Source organism: Lagopus leucura, unplaced genomic scaffold, assembly GCF_019238085.1.
Source record: "Lagopus leucura isolate 7727_CA_CO unplaced genomic scaffold, USGS_WTPT01 Super-Scaffold_100016, whole genome shotgun sequence".
NCBI classification, from domain to species: Eukaryota; Metazoa; Chordata; class Aves; order Galliformes; family Phasianidae; genus Lagopus; species Lagopus leucura.
Window position 1 is genome coordinate 9,232,233 of NW_024962270.1, and position 10,725 is coordinate 9,242,957.

General features: G+C 44.7%; 1 protein-coding gene across 2 annotated transcripts; it reads left to right on the plus strand.

The window, feature by feature from the left end:
* The first annotated feature begins 682 nt into the window (after positions 1-682).
* LOC122182930 (putative threonylcarbamoyl-AMP synthase) lies at positions 683-8,540 on the plus strand. Of its 2 annotated transcripts, XM_042876617.1 has the most exons (9): positions 683-747; positions 1,479-1,592; positions 2,091-3,776; positions 4,345-4,444; positions 5,081-5,229; positions 5,405-5,517; positions 5,703-5,792; positions 6,565-6,687; positions 7,163-8,540. In XM_042876617.1, the coding sequence occupies exons 1-9, from the start codon at positions 687-689 to the stop codon at positions 7,355-7,357; spliced, it is 2,631 nt and encodes an 876-aa protein (XP_042732551.1). In that variant the 5' UTR covers positions 683-686; the 3' UTR covers positions 7,358-8,540. The 2 variants fall into 2 exon arrangements, with proteins under 2 accessions (XP_042732551.1, XP_042732552.1); XM_042876618.1 differs by lacking the exons at positions 683-747; positions 1,479-1,592 and having other exon boundaries at positions 2,140-2,281; positions 3,652-3,776.
* Positions 8,541-10,725: the final 2,185 nt, after the last annotated feature.

A 10,725-nucleotide genomic window follows, 5' to 3' on the forward strand; every position in this document is an offset into this window, starting at 1 on the left:
CTCGCACTGTTGGTCTCCAGACTGCACTGATAACTCACTCATGAAAGCCCCTGAGGAATTAGGAGGAGTTCCCTGGGAGTGTGTGCAGAGAGGCTGGATGAGATGGATGTGGAGTGGCACATGGACAAAAGTCACCTTTATGGGAATGGCACTGAACATGCCCTGGGCTTGCCCAGCACAGAACATTGGTGCCAGGCATTCATAGCTGTGATGGGGGCAAACAGAAGGACTGTGGCAGGTGTTGGGACAAATAACTGGTCCCCGGGGATCTCCTGGGCTTACAAAATACTTGTTTGCTCCAGCAAGATGGAGTCTTTAAAAACCCTTGATTTTAACCAGTGTAATTTCCTCACTGGCAATAGCAAAAAGGCAGTAATAGTAATAAACCTAAGTGTTATTTTTCAAGTGTCTTTTTTAACAAGGGTTAATCAACAGTAAAATTAACAGGCCCCTGGAGGGAGCTACCAGCAGTCCATTCTGACTCAGACTGAAATTTATTGCAGCAAGAAACTCGTTTGCATTTCCTCCCGCATGCAGAAAGAAACACTAATAGAAGATGTTTGTAGGGAAAAGGGGTGGAGAGCAGGGAGGAACACAGGCCAGTGGAGTTGGTTTGGTTATAAAGAGCTAGGGAAGAAAGAGAGGCAGCATTTCAGCCCGCATCTGGGTCTTCAGCGAACTCTGCGATGGCAATCAGAAAAGCTGAGTCACTGCATTACTCCATAGGGCTCTTGGGCATTTCCGCAGGTAGGGATCGAGTCTTCTTGGCACGGGAGGATGGGGTTGGGACTAGCTTTCATGGACAACCCCCTTTTTGAAGGGGTTAAAAAGTCTGTTTACTCAAAATCTTCTCTGCTTGGGTAAAATTTTTAGAGACGGGAGATCCCTCTGCCTGGTTCAGCAGCCAACAACATATTTGTCTTGGCTTTAAAATGCTGGCCTGAATTTTTGTACTTCTTTCAACCTAGGTGGGAAGCAAATCAAAGCTTTTTGATAGTCATTTTCATAAGTGATTTTTTTTTTTTAACGCACTTTCCTCTCTTCTCTGTCTCTCCTGCTGCTCTGTTTTCTGTGCCCACTCCCTTTCTTTTGTCCTTCGCATTTCATCTTTCTGAGTGCTGCTCCTTTCCATTTTTAGGCGAGTTTTCTGTAGTCACGAGGCTTATGTGATCATCTTCAGAGCGTGTCTGTGTGTTTGTTGGAATCGGAGAGCTGTTTTTTATTTTTTTCCAGCAACGAGGGAGCACCTCAAATATAATTAGGTTCAAGTTTCTCAAAAGTGGGCACCCAGAAAGTCGTGAGACCTTGGACACAAACCAAGTTACAACACTCCCTGTTGATTTTATTATTTACAGATCTTTTACTGTTATTTTTTCTCTGTTCCTTGCTCCTGTCACTCCGGCTCTCTTCTTGTGTTTTTTTAGTGGGGCAAAGTTTACAAGCTCTTTCTCTTTTTCCACCTCCTTTGTCACACACAGGATCACTCTTGCTGGCAGTGCATTTCTACAGTTCACTCAGAGCAGCCCCTGTGATCCCCAGCACAGCTCTAGGGATTCTTCTGTTGATTTTATCATCTCTTTTGGCATATGCAGGTAAGACTCGGAAGGCAGCCAGCTTGTAGGCCTCCCCTTCTATAGCTTTACATGTATTTGGTCTGCTTTGCCAACATGTTAGTACAAACTGTGGCAGCCTTGCCAGACCACTGACGTCTCCAGCTTGAGGAATGTATCAGCACACCACTTTTTTCCTATCTAAGCAGCCAAAGAGATAAATGTTAGTTTCGAACAAATGCTTTATCGTGATCATGACAATTTTAAAAGAGTGAATATATGAGCTCTCTAAAAACTGTTTCCAAGCTCACTGGGACTAGTTCAGGCATCTGTGGGTTAAAATGGCATGTTGTTCCTTTTGTGCAGACCAACCCAAGCTCTCAGCAGCTCTGTTGACCATCATGCAGCTCCATGCTCGTGTAGTGATCATGGTTCCAACACACAATGTGCCTGTAGCACAGCTGCTTGTCCTAAGTGCTATTTTCCGTAACCTACTGTGTCGAAATCACATTTCTGTCTCTACTGCCATTTGTTTCATAGGAATTTGGAGAAGCCTAAGAAATGCCACTCTATTCTCGTCTCTTTTCCTGACCGTCTCAGTGTTCTGGTGTGGCTATGGAGTGGTCTTCATCCTGCAAGGGCAAGGAGTTTTGAACGACACCGGTGACTTCCGCAATGCCTTGGTGCCTGGCCTGGTCACGTTCATTTTGGCACTACTCATTATTGCAGTGGTGGGCTTCCTTAACAGAGAGGTCATTCTAGCTGTGATTGCTTCTGCTGTCTCACTTGCCAGTGCTCATGAAGTTGCCATGCATTACAACACAGCTTTTGGTTCCTCTGCTGTGGCTTGCAACTATATGGTTGTCTGCTTAGCTGGTGGTTACTTTGCTCTGGGAAGGATTCTTTATTTCCTCTCCAAAGAGAAAATAGCCATTCCTGGCACAGATCTTGCCAAAAATAAGGCCCGTGAGCAGATCCAGTCCACCAGTGTCAGCATGAATCATTTTGCAGTCACTGGTCTTATCCTGAACATGCTGTCTGCCAGTGTCTTCGGCTGTAGGCTCCTGGGTGTCACTAGCAAACTATTTATTGGTCAAGTGCCCTGGCTGTGGGCTGCCGGGATCTACCAGATTGGAGTCTGCATTTTATCATACCGTGCAATGGACGCTCTAATGGCTACATTCTTTGGTTTCACTTCCATCCTGAAATTTGCTGGGGGCTATTGCCTTCTATACCCAATCTGGCAAACAGAGGAGCCAACTTTTCCTATCCCATTCCTTGTGGTTTTTTCAGTTCTTTTTGCAGTCTTGGCTCTTTTTCTCACTCTTAAGAGCCTGGCGGATGGCCTGTATTTGCTGTTTTACGTGGCCTACTGCATTGCATTAGCTTGTTGTCCCAAGGGATTTTTCGAAGGCGGACCCCAAGGAATGGATGTGGCCATCTTTGTGGCCTCAGCCTTGATGACTCTGATTCACCTGTACAATGTGAAAGCAGGTGCCAAAATCCCAACAGGGGAGGGTGTTGTGAAGGCCCTGCTTGCTAGCAGCAGTTTTCTGAAGCTTCGTGAAGGGGCAAACCTTCACACACCCTACCTAGGGTATTCCAAGTATGCAGATGCTGAAGTACTTGGCTACGCATGTAGTGTCCTCGCTTCGTTTTCAATTACAGTGACTGGGGACCCACAAGCTCCACTTGCTACTGTTGTAATTCCATGGGTAGTGGTAGCTGGTGGGATCCTTAAGCTTCTAAGTGGCTCAGTGGCCTTTGCCCGGGGTAAAACCCTGGAGAGCAGTGCCTTCATTCTTTATGCTGTCATGTGGATCATCTGGGGCTTGACAAGATATGGGGGCCTCTATGGCACTAGCAGAAGCTTCCACACAGCAGTAGGGATTATTGCTTTCATGCTCTTCAATAGCTTCATTGTCTTCTGCACGCTCTTCTTAAGTATCGGCTGGTTCTTTTACTCCCTCACTTTTTTGCTCATTGCTGTCAGCTTCTTGTTGGATGCCATCAGTGCTCTTCCAGCTGGCTATGACATTGCTGCCACTCTCATCTTTGGTCTGGTCAGCTTTTACTGCTTCCTATCTGCCCTTTTCAACAGCACCTTTCAGGGTTCCTGCTTACCAATGGGTAGGCCCCTTGTGCAGCTTAGCGGTGTGGGGGGAGGAATGACCAAGTGCCTTCACCTGCCTGCCAGGAAAGCTTCCTCAGTCAAGAGAATTGCAGGTAAGGGAAATATATAGGGGATTATGCAGGGTGGAGGGGTAATTCTGGGAGATTTTGTAGCAGAACGGTATTAAAAGGACGTTTTTTCAATCTAGACGTGGAAACCATGATAATCTGATTGTATTTTGACCAAGTGGGCCAAGTTTTAGAAACTAAAATCACTATGGGGGAAAATAGGATCAATTCCTTGGTAGGACTTGGGTTTAGCAGTGAACTCACTGCTGTCTCTCCTATATCATGTCACTGTCAGCACATGCAGTCTGAAAAGTGTATCCTCCAAGGCTAGGGCTCTCACTGACAGCTTTCTACAGAGAGTGCATGGTGCTTGCTTTCTCCACAGGGCTGAATGACTTCTAGCCCAGATGAATATGTCCCAGAATTTCCCTAAATGCCAGATCTCTTCTTGGGTGAATGCTAGAAAATGCACTGTCAGAGGAAATACTTTGCCAGTTGGAAAAAGGAGATGAGAGCACTGAATTGGCTGTTTTGTCTGTGACAGCTCTCCCGTGAATTACAGACCCTCACTTCTAGTCACTCAAGGGATTCTGCCCTGTTCACATGTCAACAGATATCCTGAAGAATGGAGGGACTTGCGGCATCCCCACTGACACTGTGTATGTGCTTGTAGCAGCCTGTAATCGGCCTGATGCTGTGGAGAAAGCTCACCGGTGAGTATTTGCCTCGTTGCCCTGGTGTAGGCTTCCCAGGCTAAGGAAGCCTGTCAGAGATACATCTGCTACTGAGTTCTGGCTACAGCAGCCATTCAGAGCAATGAGACGTGTACCTTAATTTTACCAGGACAATAACGTTACAAATCCAGGGGAGAAGATCCAAATGAAAAAGGAGAGAGCTGAGCAGAATTGTCCTACAGTATATTGAAGGCTCCCGACAGGTGATGGAGCCAGGTAGCTTGGGTATCACAAGGAAATGTAACAATCAAGAAATGTCAAAATAGAGCAGGGGTTTATTGTACATATCTCTAGATAAATATTGGCACAACTAAAATCCCTCTTGTGTTTAACAAATGCCTCTAGCTCTACTGTAAGCAGCTGAGACCCCTCAGAACTTGGGAAAGTGGGTCTAGTACCTGTCACTACACAGGAAGCTAAAGCCTTCATTTGGAATTTGTAACTGGGACAAGTCCCTTCCTCTCAGATTGTCTGTTGAAACGGTCCTACTTCCATTACAGACTCTTGGCCTGTAGTACTACATCTAACTCCAGACCTGTCCAACGCCATTTCTTTTTCAGCTTGAAATTAAATTCTGGCTTACTTCTAAACTCATTTTCCTTGCCTCCTTTCCAGCTCCAAGCGCCAGGCTCAGGAGCGCCCCATGTCACTCTGGATTTCTAGCCTGAAGCAACTAGAACCTGCAAAACATTTGTTCAGCCCCCTCCTCTGGGACTTCATGGATGCTGCCTGGCCATCTCCTATTAGCTTGGTGATTCCCAGAGGTGAGGAAATCTGCTACTTCCAAACTCTCTGGAGAGATTTGGGTTTGAAATTCCAATTTTAAGTCATGTTTCGTTTCCCTGCAATGCCATGTGTTCCACAGCAGTATCTCTAGAAAGATCACTGTGTTTGGACTGATGCACATCAGTAAGTGCTGTGTGACTCTTCCTTATGCAGGTAAATGGGTGGACTTCCTGGGAATGAAGGACTCTGCTAAATACGTTGGTACCCCTCAGAGCGTTGCCATCCGCATCCCTGACTGCTCAGTCACCACGCATCTCATTGACTTGGTGAGTGGTCCCACCTTGAACACTTTTGTTGTAAGCACAGGTTTGTTTGAAGTTGTGGAATGACAGCAGCTACAACCTGTAACTCAGTGTCTTTACCTGTGCAGCAGCTGCTGGGGTAACAACCTGTTTTGTACCACAGAACTTGCTGAGAGCTCTTGTTACCGTTTGTTTTTTTTTGTCACCAGGTTGGCCCCATTGTGGTCACATCAGCTAATCCAACAGGAGAGGCAGACACAACACACCACAACCAAGTGTATGCCAAGCTAGGAGATAAGGTAATTGTGGCTTTGTGTCTTTTCAGTCCAGCAGGACCCAAAAGGATGGAAGAACACAATTACTCTGTTCCCAGTAGGCAAGTCAATAGATGATATCAAGAATATGGGAGAACATCTAATTAAATATGTCATTGACACGCCTTGTGTTGGTGACAGAGTGAGAGAACAACGTAAAATGAAAAACTTGGTGGGAATCCAAAACACTTCTGTTTTATATGGTATAGTTATGGCTTGGCAACATGAATTAGTTTGTCTTCAAACAAAGGATGATACGAGCAACAAAAAAATGCTTCACTTTGTACGAGCAGCAGAAACACTGATGCTTAATTGTGGCAGGGCTCTAGCTGCCACTGAGTTATCAGAGCACTGGGGATTCCCATCTAAACCTGAAGCTTATCTGAAACAGGCACTGGAGCTTTAACATATCCTGAGATCCTAAATCCTTAGGACAATATATTTTTGGCAGCTTATGTAAATCTCTCACCACTAACTCCTCAAAAAACTCTTCTTCTATACCTTTGCTTTTCAAATGGGAATCCTTCAAAGCTCCTCAGCTGATGCAAACCTGTTTTGCTTCTACTACTGATTCACATCCCATAGAACTCTCTTTGCTTTTTCTGAGTTCATTCCAAATTCAACAGGTAGTTAGTGGCAATACTATGGTGTAGGAAGGAGCTGAGCTGCTCTTGACAGCTGCCTTCTGTTGAGAAAGGGAAACTGCCATCTCACTGCCCATGTGCTGAACTTGGTGTGGAAATTTGCTGCTCTTCAGGTGGATGCAGTTCTTTGTGATGGTCCTTCTCCAGAGAATATTGCCTCTACTGTTGTGGACTGCACCAAAATTGACAGTGGAAACATAGGATTCTTCAGAGTTGGTATAATTCCCAAGTCTCAGGTAAAATTAATCTTGATCTTATTTATTCTCCCTTTCTTTCTCTGCTTTGCCCATTTCTGTGAAGTAAGCATCAGACTGGAAATTTCCTGTTCTATAAAAAGATGAAAAAATGTGTGATAGCATGAGGAGTTATCACAGTGCAGAATGAAAGATCTCCATGTTGCCTGTGTCCTGATCCTGCAACCATCATTGCACTTCTCTGTGCTGGGCAAATTTGTGAGGAACGTGCGACACAAGACTGACTCCTCAGAGAAAGGGCTCTGAGGTCCAATATCTCTGATCTCAGTGGGGCAGACTCTGTATTCACACCTGTCCCAGAGACCTTTGAGTAGATAGAAATGCTTAATGCAATTCCAAGAATGGGCCCAGACGGGTAGTTTTAAAAAAGAAAAGAGTTTATGTAAACAGCAGGAGAAGCAATTAGTACTTTCCCCCTAACTAGTAACACACTTATCGCTGTGTTTGTTAAATCCAGGTGCTGCAGATACTGGAGCAGGTGCAGAAGAAACACTCAGTGGTCCCTAACAGTGACGGCTACACCACAAAAGGCCGGGAGGAGCATCTGAATCATGTGCATGCTGTGCACAACGGGGTGGGCACGGCCGCCTCAGCACAGAGATTTGCACTGAGGTCTGCTGATGGAGGCCGTGAGAACCACACTCGCCTCTGACTTCTGTTATGTGCAGTTATGAGCTCACTAAGGAGGTGTTTGCTGGAAAATGACGTGTAGGTCAAACTGGGGAATGGGAGAGACTTCTCAGCTACAGGGGTGACTTATTCACCTTTCTATAGATACTGCTAAAATATCCCTGATTTGCAATCACATTCACCCAGTTTGTAGAAGCAGTATTTTCACTTACAGAGATTGCCAGCTCTCACTGAAAGGAAAGTGTTACATCAGCGACTGGCTGAGCCCAGGGCATCAGAGCTTTTTTCTTTTCACTAGAAGTTAATGCCTTTGGTTTGGGGTGGAGAATAATTAACTTGAAACATTATATAATTATATGTTAAGGAACAAACACTGCATGAGGCTGGAAATGGAACAGGAAGAAGGGAAGGTGTATTCAGCTACTATCTTACTGAATACAGTGAACTTCTTAAAAAGGTGAAGCAAAATGTAGTCTTGGGAACTGGGGCTATCTTTAATATATGATCTTCTCTGAATAGAAGTCACAAAAGCCAACACTAAAACAAGTGCTGTTGTCTGAGGTGCCATTTTTGGATTTTCACAGTCAGTCTGAGGGTAGAGTTGTCATTTTGATGTCTCCAACAATACCGCCTTAGGAGTGCTGGAGCAGTATGGGAGACCCTCACTTCTCATTTTATCTTCTGCAGAGTATGAATTTCAAAGGAATCATATGCACTGCATTTGAAAATGCTAGAAGCTGTCTGTTGCCTTTTGGCATAACTGTACATACTTCATGGTACGTTTCCTTCAGGGTGCACATCTTGTACAGAGTGGTACCTGAACTGGAGGAAGTAACAAATTTCAAAGAAACTCAAGGAGTTTTCCTTGGTGAAATCTGCACGGCCATACAGTTAGTGGCTTGTTTGGCCTCTGAAAACTGTTGACATTACTTTTACCTGACTCAGGTGCAAGGTGCTGATCAAACTCCAGCTGAAACCAATGAACAATCTCATTGATTTCACTTGGAGCACTATGGGAACTTAAGCATAAATGCTGTGCAGTCAGAGTAGCTAAACCTCTGTGAACCATGTCTTCTCAGCTTGTTCTTTACAGAACTGGTTCTCTTCCTGCAGAGAAAGAAACTGTCAGATAACTGAGTTTGTGAAATTGTTTCACTGGTCTACTTACTGTATCTCTTTGGTGTCTCTTAGAACTGATTTACAGAATGCAATAAAATATTTTCAATAAACAGTCGTAAGTCGCACAGGGCTGTGCTATCATCTGCAGCAAGCGCCAGAAAAAAACTTTGCAAGCAATATGATTGTGGCATTTTGGGGTTGCCAGCAGTGCACAAATGATCTTACAAGTGGATCAAATTGCATCCCTTTCCAGGATGTGAGACAAGGGGAGAGGAAAGCATAATAACTAACATCAGCCCCCCGGTGCCAGCTTCCTTGCTGGGTACTGCTAATGAATTCATAAACAACAAGGCTGAATTTGGCTCCTTTTCTTAACCAAGTTTTACAAAAATAATAAACACTGAAACCTGAGGAAGCACAGTAAGAAATATGAATCTGGAAAGAAGCATTACAAAGCCTTTTGCTATGTAAAACAGCCTTGGCTTAAATTAAGTGTGGGTGCTGCTTCCCCATGCTTCATATAATAGTATGTTTTAGTGTGCCACAGTTTGGAAAGCTGGATTCTTCACAAGGTGCCTTGCCTCGATCCATCTTTTCCTCTCTCCCTGGTGCATGTTTCTTACAGGAACTGTTGCTGCCAGGAGCAGGATGCTGGGAGAGCTCGCCAGGAACCATTTCACATGACAGGTGCAAGACAGGGAGCAACTTCAACTTAATTCAGTCCTTGCTGTACCCCTCCACACCTCTCTTATGTATGAGCAAACCAGGACCAAATAAATTGGGATAAAAGCAAATTGGGATGAAGGAGGAGACATAAATGGGATACTTTGTTAAGTAGGGGCAAAATAATTTCCAATATTTCCTGAGTTTTCCCAGTATTCAAGGTGAAGCAGAACATTTTTAAAAAGAAGTAGAGAAAGAGCCACTGTTACAAGTGTCAAACCCCAAATACTCCCATTATAAACTCTTGGCCTTTTTCAGCACAATTTGCTGAAAAAATCATAGATCAAATCTGTGCTGAGATGTTGACAAGAGTCTGTAAAATACTTTCACCTCTAAGAATATGGGGTTCTGTCAAAAAGTGTTGCCCAGCCCTCCTCAGAGGAGGCTCTCAGTGTGCCCTTCTGGTGCTGTTCCTCTCACATCATGCGCAGTGGGAAGGAGTCGCTGCATTGCAGTGTGGCAATCAAGAGGGATGTAAAGGGATTTGGGACCCTCAAATATCCATCCAAGGAGGAGTTTGAAGTCACTGAAGAAAATCAAGAGATTTCCAAGAAGGGCCAATGTTATTGTCAGTGACTCTGAGGTCTTCAGGCCTGAAAGATCGCTCTGGGACACAAAATCATCTCATGAATGGGCCTGTTTGTGAAAATAACAACACTTTAGTCCCACTGGGGTCGGAAACAACCCAGGAAGCAGGCCTGTTCCTCCTTGATTTTGCCCTTTGTACAGTCCAGACATCTGTGTCAATGGAAAAAAGAATGGAAAACAAAGAAGGGCATTTTCTAGTCACAGGAAAAGCCAACTCACCTTTCTGAGAATAGAACTGTGCCATAGGAACAGGAACTGACTCAATGGCATCTTCGTAAGGGTGCATGTTGGTATAGTGGGTGGATCTGATGCTCCAGTGGGTAGAGTGGTTCAGAGAGGAAGGGTGGCATCACCACTACCTCCTGGGTGAACCAGCTGAGAAAGTGCTTGAGACATGGACAGAGTCAGAAATGCCCCATGACTGCCTCTGATTTAAGAAAACACCAAGAATTGGGAGCTGTAGGGACACAGACCTCATCTGTTTGGCTCCTTCTGCTGAAATATGAAAGCCAGCATCCACCTATGGCTCAGGGTGGGACATCAACTGGAAGAAAAGGCAGAAGGCAAGTCCTCCTTATGGTGTGGAAATGAGTCAAAACAAAACCTTTACATCTCCTCGGTACTACAGAGGGCGTGTGAAAACACAACCTGCAGTGATTTTTTGTCATACTCACCTTGCTGCATTCTTCCTGTTACTTCTCCCTGTAACATCAAGCGTTTAGGGTTATTACTACAGCATGACTAGACAATCTGGTTTGTCACATTTTGAAGGAATATTAAGAACAACAAAAAAACAGCATATCTCAAAGCTTGGGCCAGATCTTCAACTGTTCTGCAAAATCCATTTATACTTGTATTGGATTTCTGTCTGTGACGGCTGTGTTGCCAAGAGCCGAGCAACCTGTAATGGTCTTGAGCCAGCTGGGTGTCCCCAGCTTTTGTGTCAGCTGTAACAATAAG

What these genes read in the sequence shown, in the direction of transcription:
- LOC122182930 (XM_042876617.1), top strand. Translation starts at nt 687, where the DNA reads ATGGCAATCAGAAAAGCTGAGTCACTGCATTACTCCATAGGGCTCTTG. An exon ending in ATCTCTTTTGGCATATGCAG is followed by an intron (nt 1,593 to 2,090) that starts GTAAGACTCGGA and finishes TTTGTTTCATAG; the next exon opens with GAATTTGGAGAAGCCTAAGA. An exon ending in GTATAATTCCCAAGTCTCAG is followed by an intron (nt 6,688 to 7,162) that starts GTAAAATTAATC and finishes TGTTAAATCCAG; the next exon opens with GTGCTGCAGATACTGGAGCA.